This window comes from Paraphaeosphaeria sporulosa (genome assembly GCF_001642045.1).
Source record: "Paraphaeosphaeria sporulosa strain AP3s5-JAC2a unplaced genomic scaffold CC84scaffold_2, whole genome shotgun sequence".
Classification (NCBI taxonomy): domain Eukaryota; kingdom Fungi; phylum Ascomycota; class Dothideomycetes; order Pleosporales; family Didymosphaeriaceae; genus Paraphaeosphaeria; species Paraphaeosphaeria sporulosa.
In genome coordinates, this window is record NW_017253361.1 from 936458 (window position 1) to 960432 (window position 23975).

Below are 23975 nucleotides of genomic sequence, written 5' to 3' on the forward strand. Positions count from 1 at the left end.
CGCCTGCTTCTGTCGCCAGCCCTCAACTGCCGAGCCCGCCCATCTCGACGCGCCCGTGCCTTCCACGACAGCATCCCGCAGCTTCGCCGTTTGTTAATAGCCCAACTCAGCATTGCCCGTCGGCCGGTATTCGATCAAAGCACCACTCTACCCGATCTTTACGATCCTTAATCAGCTAATCGCGCGACAATCTCCACGTCTGCACACGCAAACGTCCTGTACCATATCTACTTCACAGAGTGCGTCCGCAGTCTCTACGCGCTTCCCCTCCCTCCATCGCCGCCCGTGAGCTCGCGTCCGGCTACCTCTTCACTTCATCTTTCCAGGTGCCTCCCAAAGCACCACTTTGTTCAGCCTTACTCTTTGTTCGCGCGTTTCGCACCAAGACAAGAACAAAATGAGCATGGACGCTGGCGGTCTTGCTCAAATGACCTACAACAACTTCCAGTCCGGTGGTCTCGGCATGCCTACTGGTGGCTTTGGATCGCGCGGTAAGGGCGCTTCGCTCAAGCGCCTGAGCGTCGCCTCTCCTCCCAAGGTTGCCTCCATTGCCGAGAACTCTGAGCAGGTAGCAACTCCTCGCACTAGTCGCTCCCACCTCCTCGCTGGTCTTCGTACTGCCCCGAAGACGCCTACCTCTGCCCAGCCTCCTGCGTCCGCCCCATACGGCCAGCGTCAGCACAATGTGGGTGCTCGCCAGGGCTTCAACGGAAACCAGGGCATGCCGCAGACTGCTGTTGGCGCCGGTTTCACCAGCGCCCCGCAGTACGGCCAGCAGCAGATGATGTACGACCAGGTTCTTGCACCTCCTCAGCTTCAGTTTGAGGACGGTGAGATCGACCCCAACATTGCCGCTCAGCTTCTCGCGACCGAGATTTACTTGGCCCAGCGCCAGCAGCAGCTTCAGCAGCAGCTCCTCAACCTCACTGCTCAGCAGTTTGGCAACATGAACCTCGGCGGCGGCATGCGCCAGCAGTCGTTCCCCAACATGGCGTACACTCCTTACGGCCAGCAAACCCAACAGAACGCTCTGCTCCAGGAGACCGGCCAGCCCGGTGTCTACCTGGCCTACAACCAGTTGACTGGCCAGTACCAGTACGTGGTGGACCCTGCTCTGCAGCAGGAGATGGCAGAGTTCCAGGCTGCCGGTCTGTCTCACTCTCCACCACCGCCCACTCCTGGTTTCGCGCACTCTCCCCCCAAGTCCAACACTCCCACCGTGCAGGTGTCGCCTCCCAACGAGTCCAACCCCAGCCCTTGGGCCTCACGCAGCTCTTCTCCCCCGAAGAAGTCGAACACGCCGCCCCAGAACTTCGACCCGCTTCCGCCGCCATCCGCCAACGCTTTCCGCCGCGGCCACAAAAAGACTCTCTCTACGCTTGCTCTGGACGCGAAGACTGAGGCTCCCGAGGGTCCCAAGTCTGCTTTTGCTCGCCCTGTAGGCTTTCCGGCCACTCCCAACACAGGCACTTTCGGTCCCGGCCAAGCACGTGCAGGAGAGCACCCTACTCGTCAGCCCCGTGGACCACCTTCGATCGAAGACCTGAAGGAGAAGCCTACCACCAAGCACGAGGGCAGCAAGAACTTTGCTGCTCGTCAACGCCGACAGGCTGTAAGCAACCTTGTTCGCGCTGGTGTGGGACGCCGTACCCAGCGTCCTGGCAGCGCCGGTAGCACCAGCCCAGTGAGCGAGACTGAGATGTCTTTTCCATTGTCCGACAACGACACCGACAGCGTCCGAAGTGCCGGCAGCGGCAGCCTTTCTGGCAAACAGAGCATCGGCAGCCTGCGCGCGGCTGCCAATGGTGCCATCGGTTCCGAGAGGAAGGCGTCCAAGGAGCGTTCTCGCGACCGCACTGTCGACCGATCGTACACTGCCAACAGCATCAGCAGCGATGAGGGTATTTCCGTTGGTGGCGGTCTCGTCGAGATCCGCGCGGAGGAGCAGAGGCAGCGAATGCCCACGCTTGTTCTCACTTCCGCCGAGAAGCGCAAGAGCTCAATGTTCTAGATTCTTCTGGGCTGAGAGAACCTGCTGCTCTCCTGAGATGCCACCGGGCTCTCTTGTTCATACTTCTACCGCGTCAGGTTTGGCGCTCCCACATTACGGCCACTTACGACTTGTTTCCTTGTTTCGTCATTGTTTGTTGGTGCATTTTGGGTGGGATCGGTTGCCTGTTTGTGTTGCGTTTGCTTTCCATACCATTACCATTCGTCGCCTCGTTAGCCGTGCAGCATACCTGTATGCCATTGCTAGTGAGGCTCCTCTTCGAACTTCTTCTTTTCCACGACATGCGAACTGTTTTACTGAGCATGTGGATGGCTTTAATCCAGTTTGTGCGACAAGATTGGAAGGATACACATGTTCAGTTCGGGGATTGGCTTTACACCCAACGAGCACCTTGGCCTGTGGCTGGTGCTCCTTGCATTCGCTTGCATTGTTTCTCTCGAGGGGGGAGTTAGAATATGATATCTCCATAGCCAGGCCTTTCGGGGTGGCATGGCATTCGTTAGGACGAAGATATGAGTGGTCACGTAGCATGACTACCTGAATGCAATAACACTCATTCAAACATAAATTCGAACTTGCCTTGAAAACGTGACCCTCGTGAAGCATGTTTTGAATGCGACCATCACTCACCAAATGTCATGCACGCTCGTTGATGCCGACGCAGTGGTCCTGGCAAATCGCTGGAACGCCATGGGTCTGCCCGCGACGCGATCTCGATCTTGGTTCTCAGCCCTATGTTCGCTTCCACCGCTTGTCCTCAACGGCTGTCTATGACGATCGGCGGACGTGGTGCTGAACTTATCGATAAACCCATCGCGCTGGGAGCTCTAGCGGGGCAGGTGCGACCTCAGTAAATACAAAATTTCCCACCCCTTCACTCGCCACAACAACGCACGACTTCTCGCCTGCCTCAACGAACCGTCACAAACCCAAATACTGTTCCGCGACACAGTGTCCTGCGACACCTCCACGCCCGCCAGAATGGCGCCCGAGACCATCGAGCCCACGGCGCCGCCCCTCCGCGCGCCCTCTCCCGCACCGACCGACCGCCCCCTCCACACGCTCCCTTCGCCCTTCACAGCCTCCAACCTCGAAGTCCTCACCCAAGGTGCCGAAGCCCTCGTCTACAAGTCTACCTTCCTCACGCCACAGACGCCCTGCGTCGTCAAATACCGCCCTCCGAAACCCTACCGCCACCCAGTACTCGACCGACGACTCACAAAAGCGCGGCTGCTCGCCGAGGCGCGCGTGCTGGTGCGGTGTAAGCGGGATGGGGTGGATGTGCCGGGGGTGCTGGGCGCGGATTGGGAGGCGGGGTGGTTGGTGTTGGAGTGGGTTGAGGGGAGGACGGTGAGGGCGGTGTTGGATGGGTGGGCGGAGCGGGGGGCGCAGGAGGAGGAGGGAGTGTTGGGGTTGATGGGGAGGGTGGGGAGGGCCGTGGGGAGGCTGCATGGGATCGGGGTTGTGCATGGGGACTTGACGACGAGTAATCTAATGGTGAGGCAGGATGAGCGGAGGGAGGAAGGTGTGAGTGGGGAAGGGAGGAAGGGCCGCATGACGACGAGCGAGATGAGGATGCTGGCCGAGGATGGCGGGGTGCCTAGTTTTCCGTCTGTGGAGGCGAAGGGGCGAGAGCAGACGAATGAGCTGGAGGGCGACATCGTGCTGATTGATTTCGGCCTGGCCTCGCATTCTACGCAAAATCTGCAGGATGAGGATCGCGCGGTGGACTTGTATGTGCTTGAAAGGGCATTTGCGGCGACGCATCCGAAGGCGGAGCCATTATTCCAGGAGGTGTTGAATGCGTATGGGGAGAGCTTCAAGGGGGCGAGGGCGGTGCTGAAGAGGTTGGAGGATGTGCGGTTGAGGGGAAGAAAAAGGAGTATGTTGGGTTGAGTGCGCGTCAGCCCTCGCTTTTCATCTCACTGCGGTTCGGCAGCTGAGTTACAAGTCACGACCACCCAATGGACACGATTCTCCATCGTGCGGGTCATTCGCGGTAGAGAGTGTGACGTCACCTTTCGGTTCTCTGAACGATTCACTCCATGCTTCCCAGCTCCATCCAGCATCAGCTCGCTCGTGCGTTAGTATTGTTCCCGTATCAACGCCACCTCTCACCTCACCTCGCGGTCCCACTTCAAGAACAATATTTACACGGCCTCGTGCGCCCAGCTAAGTATTGTCTCGCTCTTCTCCCTCGACCGTAGACAATGCTTACGAACGATCTTGCGATACATACTCCACACCTCAAGCTCGCAGTCACAGCCTCCACTTTTTCTGTCGTCGTACAATATGAAGACAGGAACAATGCTAGACGGGTTGGAAGACGGCTGTATATCTATCTCCTTTCCGCAGCTTCTACTTTGTTAGATCTTACACTACACATATTGCACTTCGACGTCTATTCTACGCAACATACTTCATCGTCATCTTCCATCTTCTTCTTACGATCCTGCGAACGGACGCAACACTTGCTCGCAGATCCCGACACTTACCACGCACGTCTGCATCTGCATCTGCAACCAGTCCACCATGTCTTCTCGAATCTTCTTCATCTTCGCCGCTGCCATGGTGGCTACCGCATTCTCCATTCTCGCAAAACTGGCTCCTGCGGTCTACGCCATGTGCAATTTCCGCGTCTTGCGCGGTTCTGGCATCAAGTTGCGCGGGAGGGAGTTGCTGGTTGGCTTTCTTTCCAGTGGGAGCAAGATCGCCAAGGTCTTCCTTACCCTCACGTCGGCTCCTTTGTCGGTCAACCTCCCATCCATTCCACCCGGTAGGACTACAGCGGCCATCGTTGTCACGACTTTCACCTTCGCGGCCAATTCTAAAGACGGGGACGAGCAACCCGACATCGACTCTACAAGCTCTACCCCAGTCCGAGCCACGTTCCTCATCTCGCGCACCGAGTCCGAGAATGGATGCAAGACTGCGTCAAGCAAGCTGCTCCGCAAGACGTGCGCGAGGGTGGTGCATGCTCGTGTGCCAGGTATCGTGCAGGTGCCTACGGGCGGGTATAACTGCGCTGTTATGTGAGAGTTGGGTCAGGTGAGGTATGTGATCGAAGTATGAGCGGTTGAAGTGCTGCATTAGCTAAACGCTCGCAGACAGCACTCGGGGTGAGTTGGCAGCACAGCGGGTCTGGTGCGTGTGTTGCAGGTGGGAGCGGGCTTGCTTTTCGTGAGGCGGGGACTGAGTTGGATGGTGTAGTTTGTGGATTGTATCTATCGTCAGCATCCGCAGTCCGAGCGGTGATTCTATTGCGGTGGATGTCGCGGAGGGGAAATAAGTATACTGGGATGGTATCAGGTGGATATGGGGAAGGCATAAGTAGCTTGCAATTTACGAGATCTTGACGAGCTGTTCCCCGCAAAGGATTATGCGGATATACAGTCTTCGAATTACCAAGTGATCACGATCTGGCTCAAAGCTGCATTGACTTCCTGAACAAGACTTGTGGCATTGTAGTCAACAGTATGGATTGTATGTGCAACGCACTCCTTAATCACTCGAAGTACTGTTGAGGAGTCACTCTGGCCATGAAACGTTCAGTAGATATGACCTAGATAAACCAAGGAACCTCCATCATGCCTCATTTACCCCTGCTCTGGTCCTCACGGTCGGCATGCCTCCAACTTTTTCCCACACTTGTCCTTTGACACGTCCAGAGAGAGATGGTATATCTTCTTCAAGATCTCCGTAGCCACATGCTCAATTCGGCATACGACAGTCGAGGCACTCGATACCGGTCACACCAATATCAGTGTACTACACCATTCATAAGGACAACAATTCCTAAAAGCAAACACTCGAGGACATCTTACCTCAAGACGAGCCCCACAAGCCCAGCAATCACCCAAGAAGCCTGGTTCAAGCTCTTCGCTCTCGCTGTCGTTCTTCTGAAACCATTTCTTCGCGTTGGAGAGGAACTTCTTCGCATTGCGCTCCTTGCCCGACGCTGAAGCTCGAGCGGTGCTGTGATTCTCCGTTGCGGGTGCTGAAGACGCAGCCTCGACCTCAGGGACAGACATTATGTGGAGCTATATGGCACTTTCAGCGTTTGTCTGGCGTGTTTGCTGCAGTGACGTACTGGTAGATGAGTGGGCTATTAGTGGTTGGCTGGGTGGGACAAGACGCGCTTTTCGAATTTGCTTGGCCGGTAGATGCGAGGAAGCATGTACATATATCCTTAGGGTCGAGTCTCGCGCATGGGTGCGCGGTGAGAGTATCGTGGTCCTTTACTGCACCACGTGTTCGGAGCTGGTAACGCCTCACTCACGTTCACTATTTCCCATTGCGCAGAGAGAAAAGTGTGCATGAGTATCGCACTACTATTTTCACCACGTGTGATTTTAGTTGTGTGCTTATTGTAGTCCAGAGTAGACTCGCCGGAAGAGGAGGATATTTGGCATATATTGGAGCTATTCTTCTTGCCGTGCATACCATGAGCACCACGCCCGCGATCCTCTTGGATATACGACGGCGTCAATGAATTAAATAATATTGAGATTTTACTAGAGGTAGGATCCACGATTTGTACTTGCCTGACAGACTATAGCGCTCCGAAACCACGGTTGGCTGTGGATCTTACCATAGTTTTGGAAGTCAGCGACATCAAAACTAGACGCTACACAATGATTGCGTCAAATCAGCCAGAATACCGTCGTTGATAGCCATAAATAGCTGTACAAAGTTGCTGAATTAGACACCAGAACGGTGGACTTGACAGTTTTGAAACAAGCACTGACAACAACCGGGGAAAGAGCATTTCGACAACGTCGCAGACAAGCGCTGCAAATTCATACCCAACCCCTCCACGCCAACAGGCCCTATTATTCAAACAAAAAGGTAAGCACACACGCTACACAGAAGGCATTCCAGCCTGCTGACTGCGAAAGTCTCCCGACGATGGAGTCGAACACATCTTCAACGTTGCCGCTACCAAAAGAGCCGAAAGCGTCCCTACCCCTACCGATGCGGACAATGCAGCCCCGGGCGTCAGATTGCGCCGCGTGCGTAGCTGGCGAACAGGCCGAATGCAAGCTGGAAACCACGATGCTTGAGCTCTCTCGTGGCCGAGCGTTCGCACCAGTCCAGCGGCAGCATATGATTCAGCCTGCACCTGTACGGGACCGGGAAAGACGGAACAACTCCTACGCATGCGTGGCAGATAGGACAGGAACGCCTCCGAATATACCTGCGCCTGTACAGCCTCCGACAATGAAGTCCCAGGGACATGTTCGGAAGACCGGAGGGGCGCAGCCACCTGGACCTGCATCGCCACAGCTTCTGGCCGTGGACTCCCAGCAGGACCAAGATGAGATAACCGGAGCAGCGCTCCTTAGACATCTCGATGCTATCCCACCGCTTGGTGTTGGTCGCTCTTCCAACTCAAGTGTGAGCGGAGAGATAGTATCCACCAATGCTCACGATGTAGACAATCCTCACAGTGCTCGAGCAGCTCAGGCTGCGGCCGACCAAATACTTGGCAGCCAGTACGTTGTCGGCCGGATGACCGTGAAGACGATAGAACTTGGTGGGCAGGTCCATACATACAGGGATATAGAGAAAGAATTTTCTGGAAGCAGGACGCTACTGGTTGGTGACAGACGGCCTGTCTATGAGCAGAGCGGAGCGAGGAGGAAACAAGGACCGGAAGCGACAGAATGTTAAAGCGAATGAACAGGAACCAAGCGCACACGACGTGACAGGTCGGAGCCGCCCTGCTCACGAATGACGTAGAGACGATTGTGTCACGACGTACGGAAACAATGGGATCGGACTCTCGAGTGCCGAGATCTTAAGGACATTGCGTCGTTGAGGCTTCGTTTGTATGGCTATGGCCAAGTGTCCAGCCTTAAGTTAAAATTTGCATTGTATGTAGTTGAGGGTCGTTATTTATCAGGCGTTCAGTACAAGTGTGACTAAGAAATTCCAGGGCTGTCTTCTAAGCTTACCATGTGCTCGATTTCTGGTGCCTGTGCATTAGAAGTGAGAATGAACGGGTGTCACCCTTAGAAGACGGGCATCGGATGTACGACGAGAGATATTGCAGAAGGCGATTGCAACCTCCAGGATATCAGCATATGATTGACGGACAAGACTTTTCTGAATTTTTCTCAACTCGTATGAGCCCCGCACCCGATGGGCCTACCCGGCCACAGTGGACGCACGGAAACGCAAAATACGTTCTCGGTAACCAGAAAGCAAAAATGTGTATTGGGATTATGATATTCTAGAATTGCCTCTGAGTAATTTTTTTTTCTGCTCAGTCCGTAATGATCGCAGCGTTTAATTTCCATTACCATCTCTTCGCGGGCATCATGGAAAGCCAGCAGAGCACGTACCAGACCTGGCGTCACATTTCTTCCTCGAGCGACTGAGAACTCAAGAAACTCTCCTCGAACATGTATGTGTTGACTGGTCTTGTTGACGTTGCTCAACGTACCTGGACACCCTGGTCCATTGTGTTGACCGCAAGCTGGTAGAGAGGCAGATGATCCATCCAATTGGCCCCGAACGACAGCAGAATGGCCTGCATATCGGCGTTCGAGGGAGACTTGCCAGCGCTCACACGCGCCCGAATTGCTGACTGCATTCTTCGCACTTCGTCCACCTTGCGCTGCTCGGACTCGCTCGGTGGTCGAGGGGACCAAGCTGGGGCACCGTTGTCCAGATTCGCGGCCATGACATAGGCGGGAGAACCACGAGGAGGATTCAAGAGCACTTGGGCACGAACTTCGTCGTATGATTTCAGGAGGCTGTCGCGCCACTGTGGACCAAAGAGCAGCTGCATGTTGGTGGCGGTGTCCTTTCCTGTGATGACGAGCCGTCGCAGAGGCTTCCTGGATGTATGCATTAGTTAGGATATTACCAATCCGTTTATGAACACCTACATTGTGCCTTCGAGGGCGGCAGCTGATGTAGGAAGTTCCAGGTTAAGCGTCGCAGCGAGTGCTTTGGCCTCAGTAGATTGGTGAGCCACGGTGTTGTAGAACTTGTGCGCATCAACGGATGATGCAGTTGCATCCTTGCTCGGACGGTTCGCAACGCACGCAGTTTTGTGCTGCTTCCAATGAGCCTTTTGACAAGGTGGAGAGCAGTACCAAGCCTTCTTGCAGGCGGCACATTTCATCAAGGGCGATGCCGTGTCGTTACGATCCTTCTGGCAACGGTGGCACTTCGTCTCGTCGCCGAGCTGGACACCGGAACCAGCCTCTTGAATAGCGGGTTGATTGCGCGTCGATCGTGCGTCTTCGCTCACAGACTCCACCAACCGACCTAGCAACTCATCCCAGCATTCGTTGGCGATAACCTTTTCGTCCCCACTGCATACTTTGATATTCTGAAGCTCCTCTGGAAATCCATGCTGGGAGAATAGAGGCTTCAAAGCCATAGCTAATGCCTCATCGGTAGTGGACCAGCTCCATGGAGCCTTCGATTCGACGATGCTCCCGTCGGGGCCCTGAACCTCGTTGATGAATACTTGCAACAGGTGAGGAAGCACCTTCTCAGCCCTCTCTTTGGTGGTCAGTGTCGTTGTGAGTTGGAATGGGCCTGCTGTTAGCTGGTATCTGCTCTGAGGATGCACGGCAACAACCAGATCGCCAGGCGGCTCGAGTGGCACCTGTGCCAAAGGCAAGTCAGTCTTCTCTGTGAAACTGTAAACTAGTTGATGCCAGGTAATCGGAAATTTGTAACCGCAGCACGGATGGGTGGGAGCCTGCGAACGAGCGTTGTGTTGTTCTGCAGCATATCCACCCCTAACATAATTTGGTTGTTGCTGTGAAATATATGTTACTTACATGTCGAGACTGAAAGACCCAGTGATTGGGCAAGCCAGTTGGTGTAGTTTGCGGTCGCGACAGACGCTTGAAAGCGCTGACGACGTCTCCCATGACTCGATTTGAGAGAACGTCAATTCAAACAAGGTGTACGTGAAGAGGAACGTCTGATATCCTAGCGTGAAATGACAGTACTCAAATTTTGGTCCTAATGGCGGGAAAGTGTTTGTGTCGAGTAGCAATCTGTATGCGGAGTAGCAGGTGGGGTTGACAAGCGTGAGCGCTAACCCGCTTTTGTATTAACAGACAACACAGTAGAAAGCTGTTGCCGAATGCCTCTAGTACCAGGTCGATGTGTGTTCCTATCGAACAACAAAGATACGTGCTTAGTAGGACTATAATTCGGTAAATCAGTTCTCATCAGCTACATAAATCATCAACAGCTTCATTCGTTTTGGCTCGAGGAGGGTAATTCACTTATGCACAGGCCTGTCGTGCCTCGCACTAGTCGTGAAGCTGAACCATCAACTGCACCTTAACCCCTAACTTGACCAGTGTTCGTGTAAATGGAGCAGCACAAAATATTCCGGATGTAGGACGGAAAGATGCAGCAGTGACACCAGGCAGGCGGTTTGAGCTCCGCTTCTCCCACCTGTTTTCGTGATATCTGCATATCCTCGACGAGCGATTCGTTCGCAGATACTACACTTTTGTATAAGCGGAACAGATATAGCGATGGTGATCATCAAGGTAGCCAGTTACAGGAATGTAAATGATCATGACGAATCTAAAGCAAAGATATAAGAAAAGTGGATACGCAAGGATTCCAGAGACGAACTGAAAGCCTGCCACAGCTTTAAACTCATGGGCGCAGCATCTGCATAAAAGCTCCGGAGCTTTATGTTGCTCACATCAACTCAAGCAAACAGTCGATATCCCCAATACGAGCATCAAACCCTGTACAGCCTCCTCACTCCTCGCCTGGCTTTTCGTCCTCCGTCCTCCGTCATGCAACACGAGCACCAATCTCCCAAGTTCTGACACTACGCACACCGACGACTCACCGAAAGAAGCAATTCTCGGTAATTACCAACAACGCGGGAGGAACAAGTATCTAGTCCCAAGAGACGGTAGCCTCGCCGTTCGCGCACAAAGGACGAAGGACGGAAGGACGTATCCCGTAATCTCTCCAATCTAGGTGGGCATGTCGAAATGAATGGAACGCGATGATTGTCGCCAAATTCTCCGCCGAAACACACACCGCGCCACAAAAGCAAATCTTTTGTCCTCCAGAACCACACATACCTGCGCAGGACAGCACACAGACCTCATGCCTTTGCAAACGCCCCAATGAAGTATGTACTGTGGCTGCGGCAGATGCAGAACCGCATGTGTGCGCTTCCATGCATAGAAGCACCCATGCATGTATGCACAGAACATGGGGAGCCTCACGGCAACGTCACGGCCTGTACAGGCTGTCAGGCCCGATGAGGGTCCAAGTCTGGAGGCGCACGCACGCACCTCGGCCCCCCTTCGCATCCGCATTCGGCACTGCGTCTGCGTCTGCGTCTGTGTCTTAAAGGACCAGCCAGCGCCCGCACGGAAATAACACAAACCCAACATCATCTCGGTCGATGCCTACGCCCGCCCACTTACGCAAGCCTTATGTCCCCTGAATACACATCCTGTCCCGTCTTCCTCCAACTTTATTCCGTGCCTCAGCTCGCCTTGCCGTGACTCGCGCCGCACCACGCCCATCCTTCCTTGGTCCCTCATGTCTCGCAACTTACCAAGCCCAGCACGCCGTCGACCCCACGCGCCGCCGCCACCCACTAACCCCAATCCCAACCCATCACCATGCACCACTACAACCTATTGAACCTGACGCGGCGCCATCCCCTCAATGCTCAAGTGCACCCGAAAGCGCACGCGCCAGCCTATCGCAACGGTACTTTCGTAATCGCCGTGAGAAAATCGGCATGTCGCCCCTGGAGCTTTCTCTTTCTTTGCTTTGTTGACCGCCCGCCCCCTCCTGCAAACGTCCACCCCAAACCCTATTACCAGAATCCCATCCTTTGTACCAGCATCATAGCGCGCAGCCGCGGTGTCGCCGTTCCCGTTGCCTAAGCGGGGACCTTCAAGCTCAATCCAATCCAATCCACTACCTTTCACATTTGCCGAGGCCCTAAGCCCGGCGTTAGCAAAATCAGCATCTTTACGCGAAGCTCCGCTCTTCAAACGCGCCGCCCAATCAGCACGCCGCATTTTCAACATCACTCCGTTCCAGCCACTGCACGGACAAACGAGAACCATGGCACAGAACAACGCTACTGGATCGTGAGAACCCGGGCGACCATCGTGATCTTGATTCACGCGTGTGCAACAGGACAAAGACATTTCAATGATGCTCCATGATGATTTTGATTTGTGGCGACCCTTCAAACCACCGAAGGTTCAGAGACGCAATGATCTGATCTACTAGTATTGCTATCCGAAGGACCCGAAGGAGCCGTCGCATATGCGAGGCTCGATCTCCTTATTCGCACTCGTGTCAAGTGCTGCCAGTCCACAGATGCTGGCCACATAACGCCTTGTGATGCTAGATAAAATGCCGAAATAAGTTGGCTTTGGACGGCCAGCGTGCTGGAAATAAAACTGCCCAATGCAATGCAACGCTTGAACGCAGGACCGAAAGACAAAAGGACGAAGATACACCCAAGTCGCTGTTGGGATTGTTGGTGAAGGTGTCATGTATGTACATAGTAGCCTGCTCCTCAACGGAAGACGGGCTGCTGCGGAATGGGAAGTTGATTGAATTGATTGACCTCTGGCCATGCTCCGTGATCCATGTAGGGGAGAGGCCCAGAACGACGATCGGCGGTAGGGCGACCAAGCGGCTGATATTGCATTTGCTCGTACGCGATGTTGCGGGCCGGATTGTGCATTGAGGTCGATGGCGGGGGTACAAGTAGCGTGTGAACACCACGAACGGGGCGATACGGCGACTGCCTCTGGTTGAGGAAGTACGACGGAGACAATTGCCGCTGTCCCGCAACGGGATAAGTCGCGCTAGTTGGAGAAGACCCGGCGGAGGGCGGGTATGGGCTAACTTGGCGTGACCGTTCAGTTGTGGGAGTATGTGTGGGGTACATGGACGGCGGGGCAGTCGAAGTGGGCGTGCTGACCGGCTGCTGCCACTGCACTGGAGGAGGATATACCATGGCCATGGAACGAGGTGCCGGTACGGACAGCGGGAGATCTGACCAGTTTTTGACCTGCATAGGAGGGTTGGATTGTGGGGCCGGAATAGACAGACTGGGTAGTGGCGGGAGCCTGTTCAGTGATGGGGGTGCCTCGAAAGACCTGTTGACGGGCGCTTGTAGCGTGGGAATCAAAGGGGCGTTGCTGTAGGGACCGGGGGCAAATCCGTGAGCATGTCGTTTTGGTGGTGGCTCTACACTGTAGTCGGAGCTGCGTTTGCGTTGGATGGGACCAAGTTCCGGTAGGGGGCCAATCGGAGACACGGCAGTAGACGTAGCTTGCGGCTGCAAAAGTGGGGTGTTGGAGAACTGGCTGTGTGATGGAGAGTACAGCATCTGCATCGGAGGCGATGGCTGTTGAGATGTGGGAGGCGAAGGGACGAAATTGGGGCGAGCGAGCTGCGGGGGCATCGTGTTGACAGGGCTGATGGCGCTCGTCGGCGGTACTTTGGATGCTCGATCGAAGAAGGTCCCGAACTTGCCAACGATCGTATGCCACTCTTCCCATTTCTTTTGTGAGGTGAACAAGCTGTATCGCATGTTGCTAAGGAATTCCACCTCCATAACGTGCACCTCCTGCACAGAGATTCCCGAGACTTCGGCCCACGTCTTGTTGGTGTATGTGTTATCGTCGAGAAACTTATTGCCCAACATTAGAGCTACGGTCAATAGGCGATATTCGCTTCCAGGTTTCCCCTTAACCGTGGGGTTGGTGAGCTTCAACCGATATATGAAGAGCAGTGCCAAGAGAATCACGTTCTGTGCGACCTGCGTGGTTGTGAGGATGGTAGTAACCCATTTTCTGAAGCCGGTCGTCGGGATGGCATCTGGCGAGAGAGGCTGAATGTGCATGCTCGGTGAGCTGCCATCTAGAACCTGTTTCAAGACTGTCGAGCTTTCAAACCAGAAAAGGCACGTCACCTGGAGATAGTCAGCCAAGCACAAGGCAGTAGCTGTCACCGAACTCACCTCGGCAGCTAATTGCGGCAAGCCCTCCTGGGGAGTGCTGATTGTGGCCGGCACCCTAAGGTTAGCGGATATCTTCCTTTGTGCCATATTTTGCGCAGGCGGCTGGGGCGCTGTGCTTTGTGTAGGTTGCTGGGCGTGCCTTTGTGCACCTGGACTATGTGGTGTTGCTGTTCGAGAGTTTCCGATTGCAGGCAGCTGATATCCGTACTCCTGGCCGGTGCCTTCAGTTGAGGGCAGAGAGACAACTCTCACTGCCGAGCCAGGGAAGTCTGAGGATGGCGTGAGCGGCTGGGCCCGCTGAGCGGTTCTCAGGGCATCACGCCCGTGGTGACCGTTGAACTGCGGCATGGGCAGCTGCATCTGGCGGGTGGCATCCATCTTGGCGAGGGGGCGAGAGGGAGCGTAGAAGTCGAAGGGACGCTCCCGAGGGACGGCGTGAGGCATTGGATGAGGGAGGTGTAGCTCGAGCATGTGGACGGCGGAGAGTGTGGTGAGAGCGGCGGGCCTGGCTCAGGGTGGGTTGGGCATGTGAGGAGCGTTGGCTCAAGGCGCGGTGAAGAGTGTTTGCGTCTTCACGACAGGGCCCATTCGGAGTCGTTGTGGTGGTCAGTGGTCAGGGAAGCGAGGCGCAAAGCAAGGGCAGCGTCCGTGTTAATGATTGTTGACGGTATGCTTTGAAATGAGACTAGCAGGGCAGCGATTGTCCGGCGTGCTGGATCGTGAGCAGGTTCGGTGAAGGGGCAAAGCAGGCGCCGGGGCAATAAAGGAAAGCGTGGTGAAGGGCAGCACAGAGGCACCAAAGGACGACAAGGTGTGGGCTGGGCTAGCCGTAGGCGGGTGGTTTGGATTGTGCCGTAATGGGGTTGGGATGTTGCCCCGGGCGGCGTGCTGCTTGACAAGCATGGCTTGGGGCCGTTGGGGTGATAAAACAGCACAGAATTCACGACGTGTGAAGGCAAGGCTCGGAAGGTTCCAGGCATGGACTGAGGTAGCCGTAGCTTCTGACTTCATCGGCCGTGCGCGGTGCAGGGGCGGCCCAGGCAGGCAGCCGCGAGTGGGAGAATGAGGAAAGGCGGCCCTGCGGCGAGCGCGCGCTGCTGAGTGGCCAGCGGCTGCGCGCCAGCCCGGAACAGCCCACGCATTCCTCGCCCAAAGAGCACCGCAGTTGCTTTGGCAGCACCGACAAAGCCCCGCCCCGGCCACAGCACGGGTGGTGGGCGTCTGCATCATGGATCCAGTGCCCATGGCGCGGCCAAGCGTGGAAACGCAAGCAGTCCGCCGGCGCGCCCTCTCCGCGGTCAGCCAGACACTGCCGCCGTGCAGTCATGCTTGCGTCGGCCTGTCTCTCTGTGCCGCTGCTGGGGTTGCAAGCCCACGGTGCATGTTATTTGACGTCCCGCCGATTGCTGCTGCGTTTGCCGGCAGGCCTGTCCAGCAGGACGACCGCATCATGGGCTTCCCACGAAATCATATGCCCACGCCGGCGACTGCCATCTGACCCGCCCGTGTCGTTTAGATGGCTCGCAGCGCGGTGCTGGCCCGAAGCGTGTCAAGCCTGCTGGGGCGCCGCGGCCTCGTCGCCAGCCTCCGCCTCAGCAGCCGCCGCCCTGCCTCATTGGCCGTCGCCGGGGCTGCGCGGATTGTCGTGCGCGTCGCCGGCCTCGTTGCTCACAGCCAGCTCACGGCGCACACATGCCCTACTAGAAGCTCATCACCACAGTAGCGTAGAGCATCGCCCGCAGGTGGGTCGGCACGCCTGCCTGCCAGAGCCCGCGCTCCTTGCCTCCAGCCCGCGGCACGGCCAAGCCCTTCGCAGCGCGCAACATGATGAGCACACTCTTCGTGTCCAACCGCGACTAGCACTCTCCACACAGCACCGAGCGGGCATGTGGTGAGCTGCCCGGACGGCCATGTCCAGTCCAGTCCAGTCCAGTCCAGTCCAGCGCCAGCAGCGGGCGGTCTGGAATGGCATTTCGCGTGCGTCTTGCCGTCCATGCCGTGTGTTTGATTTGCTGCCGAAGCCCTGTTGCGCCCGTGGATCCTCTGCGCTGTGTTCACAGGCGGCCCAGAATGGCTCAAGCGAACCGCACGTCTGAGTCTGAGCCGTAGGTAAGGTATCAGATTCGATACGAGCAGCAAAGCCGCCGTGGTAATATCGTCTTACCCTAACCATCTTCTTGTTCCGACCCCGAACCCTGTCCAACGCGACGCTTCGCAGGCTGAGTTTGAGCGCTGCTGATCGATGAATCCTCTTTTTTGCAAATTGCGCTGCGTCGTGCACACGCCCCAATCAAAACGCCCGCTGTCGCCGACTGCATCCCTCGGTGTGTCGACGCCGGCGAATCGCACGCCCGGACACGCTTGCACAGAGGCCAGATTGCGCCGTTCCAAGTTGACGCAGTCTGCACCGCAGCACCGTCGTTCATCAGCGCCCCTGCGAAACACGCATCGACGTATTGTTGATCCCGCGCTCCCCCCATCAACACCGTCACCTCCGGCCTGCGCGGGTGCTTGGACTCCATCGACTGCGCGAAGCTAGGATTCGCGGCTGGCTGTTTCCACTCCCTGGCCGCGAATGCAGGCCGTCACCACCGCTGCAAACGCTGCTCCACGTCCAAGGGGTAAGATGCAACCACTGTGTGCGGGCACCTGCGCTGCGGTTCGCGAAATCCCTCCCTATTCACCCAGCAACACCGCGCCGAGCTGACATTGCTTCTCGAGTTGGCATTCCGCTTGGCGGCCTGCGACGAGAATGCTGCCGGTCGACGCCTCGCGCTGCCGCTAACCGTGCAACCGTGATGGTCCATCATAATGCAACTCGAGGCGCAGGTGCAGGGGTCTGGGCAGCGGAGGCTGTCAACTGTCTCTGCGCCGGCGCGGGGACGAGTCGATTTTTTTTTTTGTGAGAGTGGGGTGAAATGGCCAGCAGAAAGGCCTCTTCCGTACCCGCCCAGCCGGTGTGTGGCACCAGACGCACACGTAATCACGAACATGGGTGAGCTTCTCGTGATCGTGGACACCCCTTGCGAACCTCCGTTCAGACCAGCAGCGATCTATCCAAAATAGCCGTGATTCGCAAATCGCGATTACGACTAGTCTTACGATAGTCTGATGAAGTCAGGAGGTGCACTTGCCCAAGTGCCATGTCTTCTGGGTCAAATCGCATGCAGGCGAGCCACGCATGACTCAGCACAATACAACCAGGTCGGTGCGGCTGCGTCTGTCCTCCCTGCACGTTGCCATGTTCGATCTCAAGCTGGCATCTAGACGCCTGCTTGCCGTAAAGTAGCTGATATCGTGATACGACTGTGGGCAGGAGTGCAGCAATCGCGATGTGGCTCCAGAGCCGTGCATCCGTCCACCGGCTGTCTTGCTGGACGAGCGATCCCGTCAGACCGCCAATATGGTGGATAGGATAATGCTAGCGTTGGCGAGGTGGCGGCTTGGAGCCAGGGCGTGATACGGAGGAGACTCGGCAGCCTGACCTTGCCCCGCAGATTGTTCACGGATACGAGAGCGACTCGCTGAAGCACCGGTGGTGTAAGACGCTGCTAGACCCCAAACGGCAGCATTATTAGCTCTCCCAAGGTCGCGCCACGCTGAGACGTACTGCGCCTGGGATTCACGCGTAAATCCCACTATGGTTTATCGATGATATCGGCTCGCTATCTCCAACAACCGTGACCGCCGAGCGCGCCCACCGAACGCTGCTAGTGCGTCCGTTCTAGCAAAAAGCCTTCGGGGTGAGGACATCCGCAAGTATGCAGTGCCGCAGTGGCACCATCGTGCCCAGCTGGATCAATGGAAGCAACTGTGGGGATGAAGCAAAAATCTCTCCAGCTCAGTCACCATGTCCGAGGTTACCGCTTCCACTTGCTTCTGCACGACGCCCCACGCATCGCTACCGCCTGCAACCACGAGACCGCGGAGATGACGCTGCTGGATGATCACACTGGCGACATACATACGGACTCACAATTCTTAGGGGAGCCCGCTTGCGGCAAACAGTCGAATGAATTCCATCTTCGGCCAAAGGAAGGCTTACAGGCACCACTATCAGACCCCTGTCCGGTGCGAACGTTGTTTGAGACGAGTCGAGGCTGTCCGCCCCTGCTCCCGCTTCAGCGGACACGAATGTGGCGACTGTCTTTGGTTGCGTCCTCCAACTTCACTTGGCCGGGTTTAGTCTCTTTGCCGTCCTTTATAATAAAAAGAACCTGCCCTCGCTTCGCCGTAAGAAGGAGGTCAGACGGACCAAGGACAAATGAAGATCGCTACGCCACGGTGCTAAGTATCATTCCAGAGAGCCCGAACCCAAGGCCTCCATCACCGGTTTGATGGATCGCACTTCTAATAATCCTAATAATACGCAGTACTGTGCCCCCTAGTACCTTGATACTTACAAGGTCCCTGTACCGCGGTCATGCACTGTGTCATTGCTCTCTTATTCATGTAAGTTTGATGCAGCCAACTGCACAGCTCGTTTGCACCCGACTGTGTGACGCGGTCGTGCCTGGCCTCGACAACCAATGCCGCGGACGACCCTGTTGAGGCCGTCGAAAGGTCCATGTACAGTGTACATGCGAAACATGTCAGCTCGCGCGCTGCATCCGTGACATTGCATGTACACCAACGGCCGGCCTTGCGTGCAGCCGTCATCGGCACTGTATGCAAGCAACTGGTTGAGTCTGCTGGAATGGTCGAAGCGCCCGTAATTTGTATCCCGGGTGCTGACCTAGTTAGAGGTTGGGAGACCACTCACGCACGAATACACACATAGCGCCGCACATATGATCCAGCCCATTTCCTCATCTGCGAAGCGCGGGAATGGTTTGCTTGTCGCCGCGTCGACGGTCTCGTGTGACGTCCACCAAGCAAGCGTCAGGGCACGGAAGGTACGGTGCAGGGTGTTCTTTCCTTGGTCCAGCCGACACCCCACAGACGCGCCTGCCTCCGGGCAATGCAATAAATGTTGGCGATATTGGACTAGCAGATAGAGTGCCGAGTGTTCCAGCGTTCCTGACGCTGAATCGTAACATGCACCGCCAAAGCGTAGCTCCGGCGAGCTGGAGGAGACGCCTCCGCAAAATGCACCACAGCTTTGCCGTCCCACTCGATGTCTCGCTGACACCCGAACCGGCAATCCCACTCTCCTGAGTCCTGCCTGGAGTTGGGTTGGTCATCCGTCGACTGCGCGCCTTCCTACTCGCCTGACGCTCTGCGCCACAAGCAGCTAGCCCGTTGAATAAGGCCTGCTTCTCTACACCACCTTCCAGCTCTGCCCTGCAAGGCTCTTTCACACACCGCACCGACTGGTATGCGCGGAGCGAGCAGGCACCACTGCGATGCAGCTAATGATCTGGACGAGCGACACGACACGAATATGCTTTGGGCGGCATGATGCATCCATTCCTGTTACCCATCCCGCGTCTAGAAACAGGGACACCGACACCGCTCACGCCTCGCCGCTGTTGCTTACTTGGAACCGCCTCGCCGCAATCATCTTGTGCCTGTCCACTTACACCGTGCAGCCTCCACGCCATTCGCTTCCCGCGTATTTGCTGGCTTCATTGTGTCCTCACTCTCGCGTGCTTCTGCTTCGTGTGCTTAGCCTGATGCCATTCGCTTTCGGCTGACCTGCACTACCACCATCCACCTTACCTTGTGGTGCAGGCAAATATTTTCGAGGCAAGATGCCGCATGCAGCCGTTGGCACATTACTGAAAGACGCACAAGTCGTTTCACTGGAGGGCACAAATAGGGTGGCGCCCAACCAATTGCCGACAGAACCCAACTTCCGAAGCCTCTCTTAGTACACGAGGAAGGCTGCAACCATGCAACTCTCGGCGAAACGTCAGTAGGCTTTGGTCGCTACTATTATTGATCAACACGACCATTCGTGGGTCAACTCACTGCGCCCTGTGACACGCCCGAGAAACCTTGCAGCGGTGATACGCCCAGTCGTGGCATGCACCCCTGCCAGCGCGTTCTTTCTTCAAGTCCGCTTCTTCCGGCACCACATGAATGTTATGTTCTCTTCCGTCCTTCCCTGGTCAGACATGTTCTTTCTTTGCAACACCGCGGCATATCACAACCCGCCACACGCCTTCCGCAAGAGATTATTAGGCTGCCGCGATCTGCACCCAGCGGTCTTGTGGCAATGAAGTACGAGGTCCGCCGACCGGCTGAATCTGTTTCGGAGATGGATCCTAAAGCCTTGTACATGAGCATACATTGGGAGTTGTAGTGACCAGAACAGGCCTCGAAGCATAACAGCCTTTACGCTGAATACGCCAAGCCTTCCTCGGGTATACACAGTGTTCTCCTTGACATTGGTCTCGATACGATGCATCTGGACGGCCGGTCGTGTTCCGCTTCACGAGGTAGTGGACAAGCCCCAACGTTATGAAGCCACAACCCGGCCCAAATTGATCCGTAAGATAGCTACACCCCGACATACAGGGCGTTATCAAACAATACTATACTCATGCAGTCAGCTTCTATTGATTTCCGCTCCGGTTTGCTTGGGTCGATCATGAAATCTTCCCATATTATTGCACGTAGGTCAGCGCGGATCGAGCTAATTCAATTCATTCGTGGCATTATGTGCAACGGCGAGCACGATCTCGTCCGGAGCTTAATATTTTCAATGTCGCATCTGACGGTCCGCCCATGCGTCGGCCCTGTGCAACACCATTCCTCTATTTGCTGACGATTCTACGCTGCTACGTATCCCATACTCATCGGTAGCATGGTCCAATGTCGCTCGGTATGTTCGGACCTTCAGATCCATTTGGGCTTTACATTTTACCCATCTGGGATTGACACGGCGTCATCAATATCGGGGACCAACACAGACAACTAACGAGCAGCATACGAATATACCTCGTCTCTCGCGAGAACAACGCACGGCCACAAACACTCTCGCTGCCCAGCCAGTTCTAGATTCGAGTCCGAACGCTGTTGCGATGCTTCGCAAGTCATCTCACCAAGGTCGCGCCAGAGCAGGGTGACGTTTCTCCACACGTGACACAGCCAGCATGCCACTGTCGACCAGACAAATCGACTCCGCTCCTCACTGAGACACTGGGCACAGTTTTGTCGACTGGGCAACACCAGGAATGCACGACAGCGACACTGCGCCAGGTCCCTACATAGAGCACAAAGGGTCATCCTGGCGTTCGCTATCTTCAGAGCCCCCGGAAACCCCTCATTCGTAGTGAAGGCCACCATACAGTGACAGTCCAGCGTAGTATGGAGAGATCTCCTCTCGTATCTGGTGTCAATAGAAGACCCGACGTGTGCTGCTTCTCCACCAAAGATTCTCTACTATAGGATTGATGTGCCTTCCATGCGCCAGATGTAGTCGCTCAGCCACGGTAGAGTGTGCGTCAAGAGTCCACGTCGGAAACATTGCAATTCGATACCCGTAGCACATGGAATGCAGCCTCCTTGTGCATAGGCGTTGCAACTCAACAGACTGACTCACGCCGTTTTGGGGACAGATCACGTGCCTCGACGCCACTCAACACAAACCATTGTCTAAATGCCTGGAAATGTTCAGCGCACTTTGCTCTGAACGAACCTCTCTCTATTACTGTATCCCACCGCATCTTGACTCTGCACCTGCTGCCACCACACACTACATTCTTGCCTCTTGCGCAATCCACGCACATGTCCTGAAGACGACGAAAGCTTGATATACACTGAATAGTACGGCATGACATACATATCCAATCCTACATCTATATCTACATGTGCCCAAGCCATCGTGATATGCTACATATCGTACACCTCCCCTCCACCCTCCCTTTCTCTATCTAGAACAGCCTGTTTTCCGCGCTCGCCTTCGCCGCCGCCCTCCTCGCCGCCTGGCCCTTGCGATCCTTCGCCTCACCCGGCATTTTGAAGAACAAACTCGGGCTATCGCCGTCCTTGACCGTGTGCATCAGGTACCCACGGTGCGCCGGATCGCGGTAGTACTCGATGTCCTTCCTCGCCGTCGCGTCGGGCAGGCGGTACGGGTAGCGCTTGCTGACCTGTGCCATGACGGCGCGTAGCGCCGCGTGCCTGACCTCAACGGGGGTGTCTGGGTCTGCCTGCGCGGCCTTGAGGCTCTCGATGACGCTGGGCGGGATGAGGCCTGTCGGCGGGCCCGTCGGCGCTTTGTACGCGGCGCCGCGCTCGATGAGCGCCGCGTCGGCCTGCAGCGAGATGATCGGGTGCGACTCGCCCTTGAGCACGCGCTTGAGCGACGTCGGGCTGTAGAAGCGCGTGGTGACGGAGCCGCCGAGGGCTTCGATGCGGGCGATGGCGGTGGCGGAGGCGCGCGAGACGACGATATGGATGGCGGAGGTGAGCTGGTCGGCGTTCTGATGAGGGGAACGTTAGTAAGGGGGATAATTGTGGTGAGGAGAGGATGAGGTGAGACGGGGTCGGCACGTGTGGCCGAGTTAGGCATGTGCTAGTTGGGGCGTTTGGGCAGGACAGGACCAAGCGAGAGCATGGAAGATGATGGCGTAAGTATGGATTAGGGTCTCGGGGTTGGGTCTGCGAAGGATTCGGCGCGAGAGCAGGGCTGGCCTTGCGTATGCAGGTGTCGATTGCCACAAGAAGAGCTGCAGGTGCGCACTGCCCGATATATGCTGCTGACCGAACCCGACTTTGACCGTTCGTACGATAGATGCTCAAGAGGAAGGTGGAGTGATAGAGGAAGTGAAGGAAGACGTACCCGGCCAAGCAGCTTTACGCCATGTCTCTTTACACCGTGCAGACACCGTGACTTGTTCAGTTCCTTCATTGTGATCGGTTTCGAGGTATCGATCCGGCCTTGGTCGATCCATGACTGTATGCGGTCCAGGTTGATGGGGGACATTTCGACTTTGAATCTGCAGGACCCTCGTTAGCCCTGCTTGCCTCTCTACATTTGATCGTCCCAGCCTAATGACACCACCAAAGAGATGATCATAGTCTCCCAAATGCTTTCCATCTCATCTCAGCTGAATTGGCCACTCACGGATTGTATTTATCCCTCCCCCTCGGCGGCTTCGTGATGCTCAACGGCGTCTGTCCACCCTGGAACCCCGCCGGCACCTTTCCGTGCGCATGTTGACCCTTCGTACCCCTTCCGGCTGTCTTTCCCTTGCCCGATGACGGACCGCGACCTTTACGTATCTTCTTGCTGTACGCGCCCTTAGTGTCGGAGAGCGAGGAGAGAATCGAGGCAGAGCGCTGCTGGGCCGACGCGCGGAACGGCGCGCTAATTGTGCATGCTGTAGGTCTGTGGACGATCGCGGAGGCTAGACGGAGAGCCTTGAGCCGGGGAGGCATTGTGTGGACGGGCTGGAGCTTTGGTGTGGTGATGCGCGGGAGTTGCGCTGGTGGAAAGTTTGTGGTTAGTCAGCGCGTGGAGCGTGCCTTCTGCATTGGAACTAGCGCATTGGTGATAACCACGAGTGTCGCTTCTCGTCACATACATCAACGTAAAGACGGGGACTACAATATTTCAATAGGTGTGACAGAATGGCTTAAGCGAGGTCGAGTTTCTGGCAATGGTACCAATACCTTATCGCTGTTTGAATGTTATGTTAGAGCCAAGACTGTTCACTGTCACGGTTAGCAAGGGTGGGCTCCGATTGTGGGCAAAAAGTTGTCGACGTTGGGCGTAAAGTATTGAACAAAAGCACACCTATTTTTCTGATGATCATATTCATTCTTTTCCTAAGCCTCGCATGCCTCCGACGAGTCTTCCGGATACGGCTCCGCAACATGTGGCCACGCATCGAAGTCGCGAAGCAGCATCTCAAGTGCATGGCCGGTGACGTTTAGTTGGTCCTGGTTCTTTGGGGTATTCGAGGACCTCTCACTATCTCCTTGGAAATGTCGCTTGTAGGTGCCCAATCAGGCCTAGGCAAATCACTAGGTGTTGTATAAGACGTTCGCTACTTTCCA

General features: G+C 55.9%; 11 protein-coding genes across 11 annotated transcripts; 6 read left to right on the forward strand and 5 right to left on the reverse strand.

The window, feature by feature from the left end:
• Positions 1–237: 237 nt before the first annotated feature.
• Positions 238–2074, forward strand: CC84DRAFT_439428 (uncharacterized protein). Its single transcript, XM_018186283.1, has one exon. The coding sequence runs from the start codon at positions 398–400 to the stop codon at positions 2009–2011; it is 1614 nt and encodes a 537-aa protein (XP_018039880.1). The 5' UTR covers positions 238–397; the 3' UTR covers positions 2012–2074.
• Positions 2075–2775, reverse strand: CC84DRAFT_439433 (uncharacterized protein). The gene has a single exon (XM_018186284.1). The coding sequence runs from the start codon at positions 2615–2617 to the stop codon at positions 2138–2140; it is 480 nt and encodes a 159-aa protein (XP_018039881.1). The 5' UTR covers positions 2618–2775; the 3' UTR covers positions 2075–2137.
• CC84DRAFT_1235083 (kinase-like protein) lies at positions 2622–3907 on the forward strand (the record flags this gene model as incomplete). The annotated part of the gene is made up of 2 exons (XM_018183838.1): positions 2622–3542; positions 3645–3907. Exons 1-2 carry the CDS (start codon positions 2993–2995, stop codon positions 3905–3907), a joined length of 813 nt encoding a protein of 270 aa, XP_018039882.1. The 5' UTR covers positions 2622–2992.
• A 636-nt stretch (positions 3908–4543) lies between these two features.
• CC84DRAFT_1212939 (uncharacterized protein) lies at positions 4544–5047 on the forward strand (the record flags this gene model as incomplete). The annotated part of the gene is made up of 1 exon (XM_018182489.1): positions 4544–5047. One exon carries the CDS (start codon positions 4544–4546, stop codon positions 5045–5047), a length of 504 nt encoding a protein of 167 aa, XP_018039883.1.
• Positions 5048–6919: 1872 nt separating this feature from the next.
• CC84DRAFT_1172083 (uncharacterized protein) lies at positions 6920–7684 on the forward strand (the record flags this gene model as incomplete). Its single annotated transcript, XM_018179954.1, has 1 exon — positions 6920–7684. One exon carries the CDS (start codon positions 6920–6922, stop codon positions 7682–7684), a length of 765 nt encoding a protein of 254 aa, XP_018039884.1.
• Positions 7685–8209: 525 nt separating this feature from the next.
• On the reverse strand, positions 8210–10050 carry CC84DRAFT_1160656 (uncharacterized protein). Its single transcript, XM_018177546.1, has 3 exons — positions 9817–10050; positions 8908–9638; positions 8210–8856 (listed from the first exon to the last, which is right to left on the reverse strand). Exons 1-3 carry the CDS (start codon positions 9907–9909, stop codon positions 8451–8453), a joined length of 1230 nt encoding a protein of 409 aa, XP_018039885.1. The 5' UTR covers positions 9910–10050; the 3' UTR covers positions 8210–8450.
• Positions 10051–11544: 1494 nt separating this feature from the next.
• Positions 11545–12381, reverse strand: CC84DRAFT_440110 (uncharacterized protein). Its single transcript, XM_018186285.1, has one exon. It carries the CDS (start codon positions 12190–12192, stop codon positions 11668–11670), a length of 525 nt encoding a protein of 174 aa, XP_018039886.1. The 5' UTR covers positions 12193–12381; the 3' UTR covers positions 11545–11667.
• On the reverse strand, positions 12202–14971 carry CC84DRAFT_1160657 (uncharacterized protein). The gene is made up of 2 exons (XM_018177547.1): positions 14025–14971; positions 12202–13976 (listed from the first exon to the last, which is right to left on the reverse strand). Exons 1-2 carry the CDS (start codon positions 14493–14495, stop codon positions 12570–12572), a joined length of 1878 nt encoding a protein of 625 aa, XP_018039887.1. The 5' UTR covers positions 14496–14971; the 3' UTR covers positions 12202–12569.
• A 283-nt stretch (positions 14972–15254) lies between these two features.
• Positions 15255–16193, forward strand: CC84DRAFT_1235089 (uncharacterized protein; the record flags this gene model as incomplete). The annotated part of the gene is made up of 2 exons (XM_018183839.1): positions 15255–15321; positions 15450–16193. Coding segments are annotated over 2 exons (537 nt in total), but the record flags the coding sequence as incomplete, so codon positions are not given.
• Positions 16194–17671: 1478 nt separating this feature from the next.
• Positions 17672–18476, forward strand: CC84DRAFT_440249 (uncharacterized protein). The gene has a single exon (XM_018186286.1). It carries the CDS (start codon positions 17826–17828, stop codon positions 18360–18362), a length of 537 nt encoding a protein of 178 aa, XP_018039889.1. The 5' UTR covers positions 17672–17825; the 3' UTR covers positions 18363–18476.
• A 3113-nt stretch (positions 18477–21589) lies between these two features.
• CC84DRAFT_1160659 (uncharacterized protein) lies at positions 21590–23096 on the reverse strand. The gene is made up of 2 exons (XM_018177548.1): positions 22756–23096; positions 21590–22396 (listed from the first exon to the last, which is right to left on the reverse strand). The coding sequence occupies exons 1-2, from the start codon at positions 22897–22899 to the stop codon at positions 21845–21847; spliced, it is 696 nt and encodes a 231-aa protein (XP_018039890.1). The 5' UTR covers positions 22900–23096; the 3' UTR covers positions 21590–21844.
• Between the last annotated feature and the right edge of the window lie 879 nt (positions 23097–23975).

Excerpts from the sequence above, each read along its gene's own strand:
- CC84DRAFT_439428 (XM_018186283.1), top strand. The coding sequence starts at position 398 with ATGAGCATGGACGCTGGCGGTCTTGCTCAAATGACCTACAACAACTTC.
- CC84DRAFT_439433 (XM_018186284.1), bottom strand. The coding sequence starts at position 2,617 with ATGCTTCACGAGGGTCACGTTTTCAAGGCAAGTTCGAATTTATGTTTG.
- CC84DRAFT_1160656 (XM_018177546.1), bottom strand. The coding sequence starts at position 9,909 with ATGGGAGACGTCGTCAGCGCTTTCAAGCGTCTGTCGCGACCGCAAACT. Across the intron at positions 9,639-9,816 it reads GGGTCTTTCAGTCTCGACAT|GTGCCACTCGAGCCGCCTGG; the intron begins GTAAGTAACATA and ends CCTTTGGCACAG. Across the intron at positions 8,857-8,907 it reads GCCGCCCTCGAAGGCACAAT|GAAGCCTCTGCGACGGCTCG; the intron begins GTAGGTGTTCAT and ends GCATACATCCAG.
- CC84DRAFT_440110 (XM_018186285.1), bottom strand. The coding sequence starts at position 12,192 with ATGTCTTTGTCCTGTTGCACACGCGTGAATCAAGATCACGATGGTCGC.
- CC84DRAFT_1160657 (XM_018177547.1), bottom strand. The coding sequence starts at position 14,495 with ATGCTCGAGCTACACCTCCCTCATCCAATGCCTCACGCCGTCCCTCGG. Across the intron at positions 13,977-14,024 it reads TGCCGCAATTAGCTGCCGAG|GTGACGTGCCTTTTCTGGTT; the intron begins GTGAGTTCGGTG and ends GACTATCTCCAG.
- CC84DRAFT_440249 (XM_018186286.1), top strand. The coding sequence starts at position 17,826 with ATGGAAGCAACTGTGGGGATGAAGCAAAAATCTCTCCAGCTCAGTCAC.
- CC84DRAFT_1160659 (XM_018177548.1), bottom strand. The coding sequence starts at position 22,899 with ATGTCCCCCATCAACCTGGACCGCATACAGTCATGGATCGACCAAGGC. Across the intron at positions 22,397-22,755 it reads GCGTAAAGCTGCTTGGCCGG|AACGCCGACCAGCTCACCTC; the intron begins GTACGTCTTCCT and ends TCCCCTCATCAG.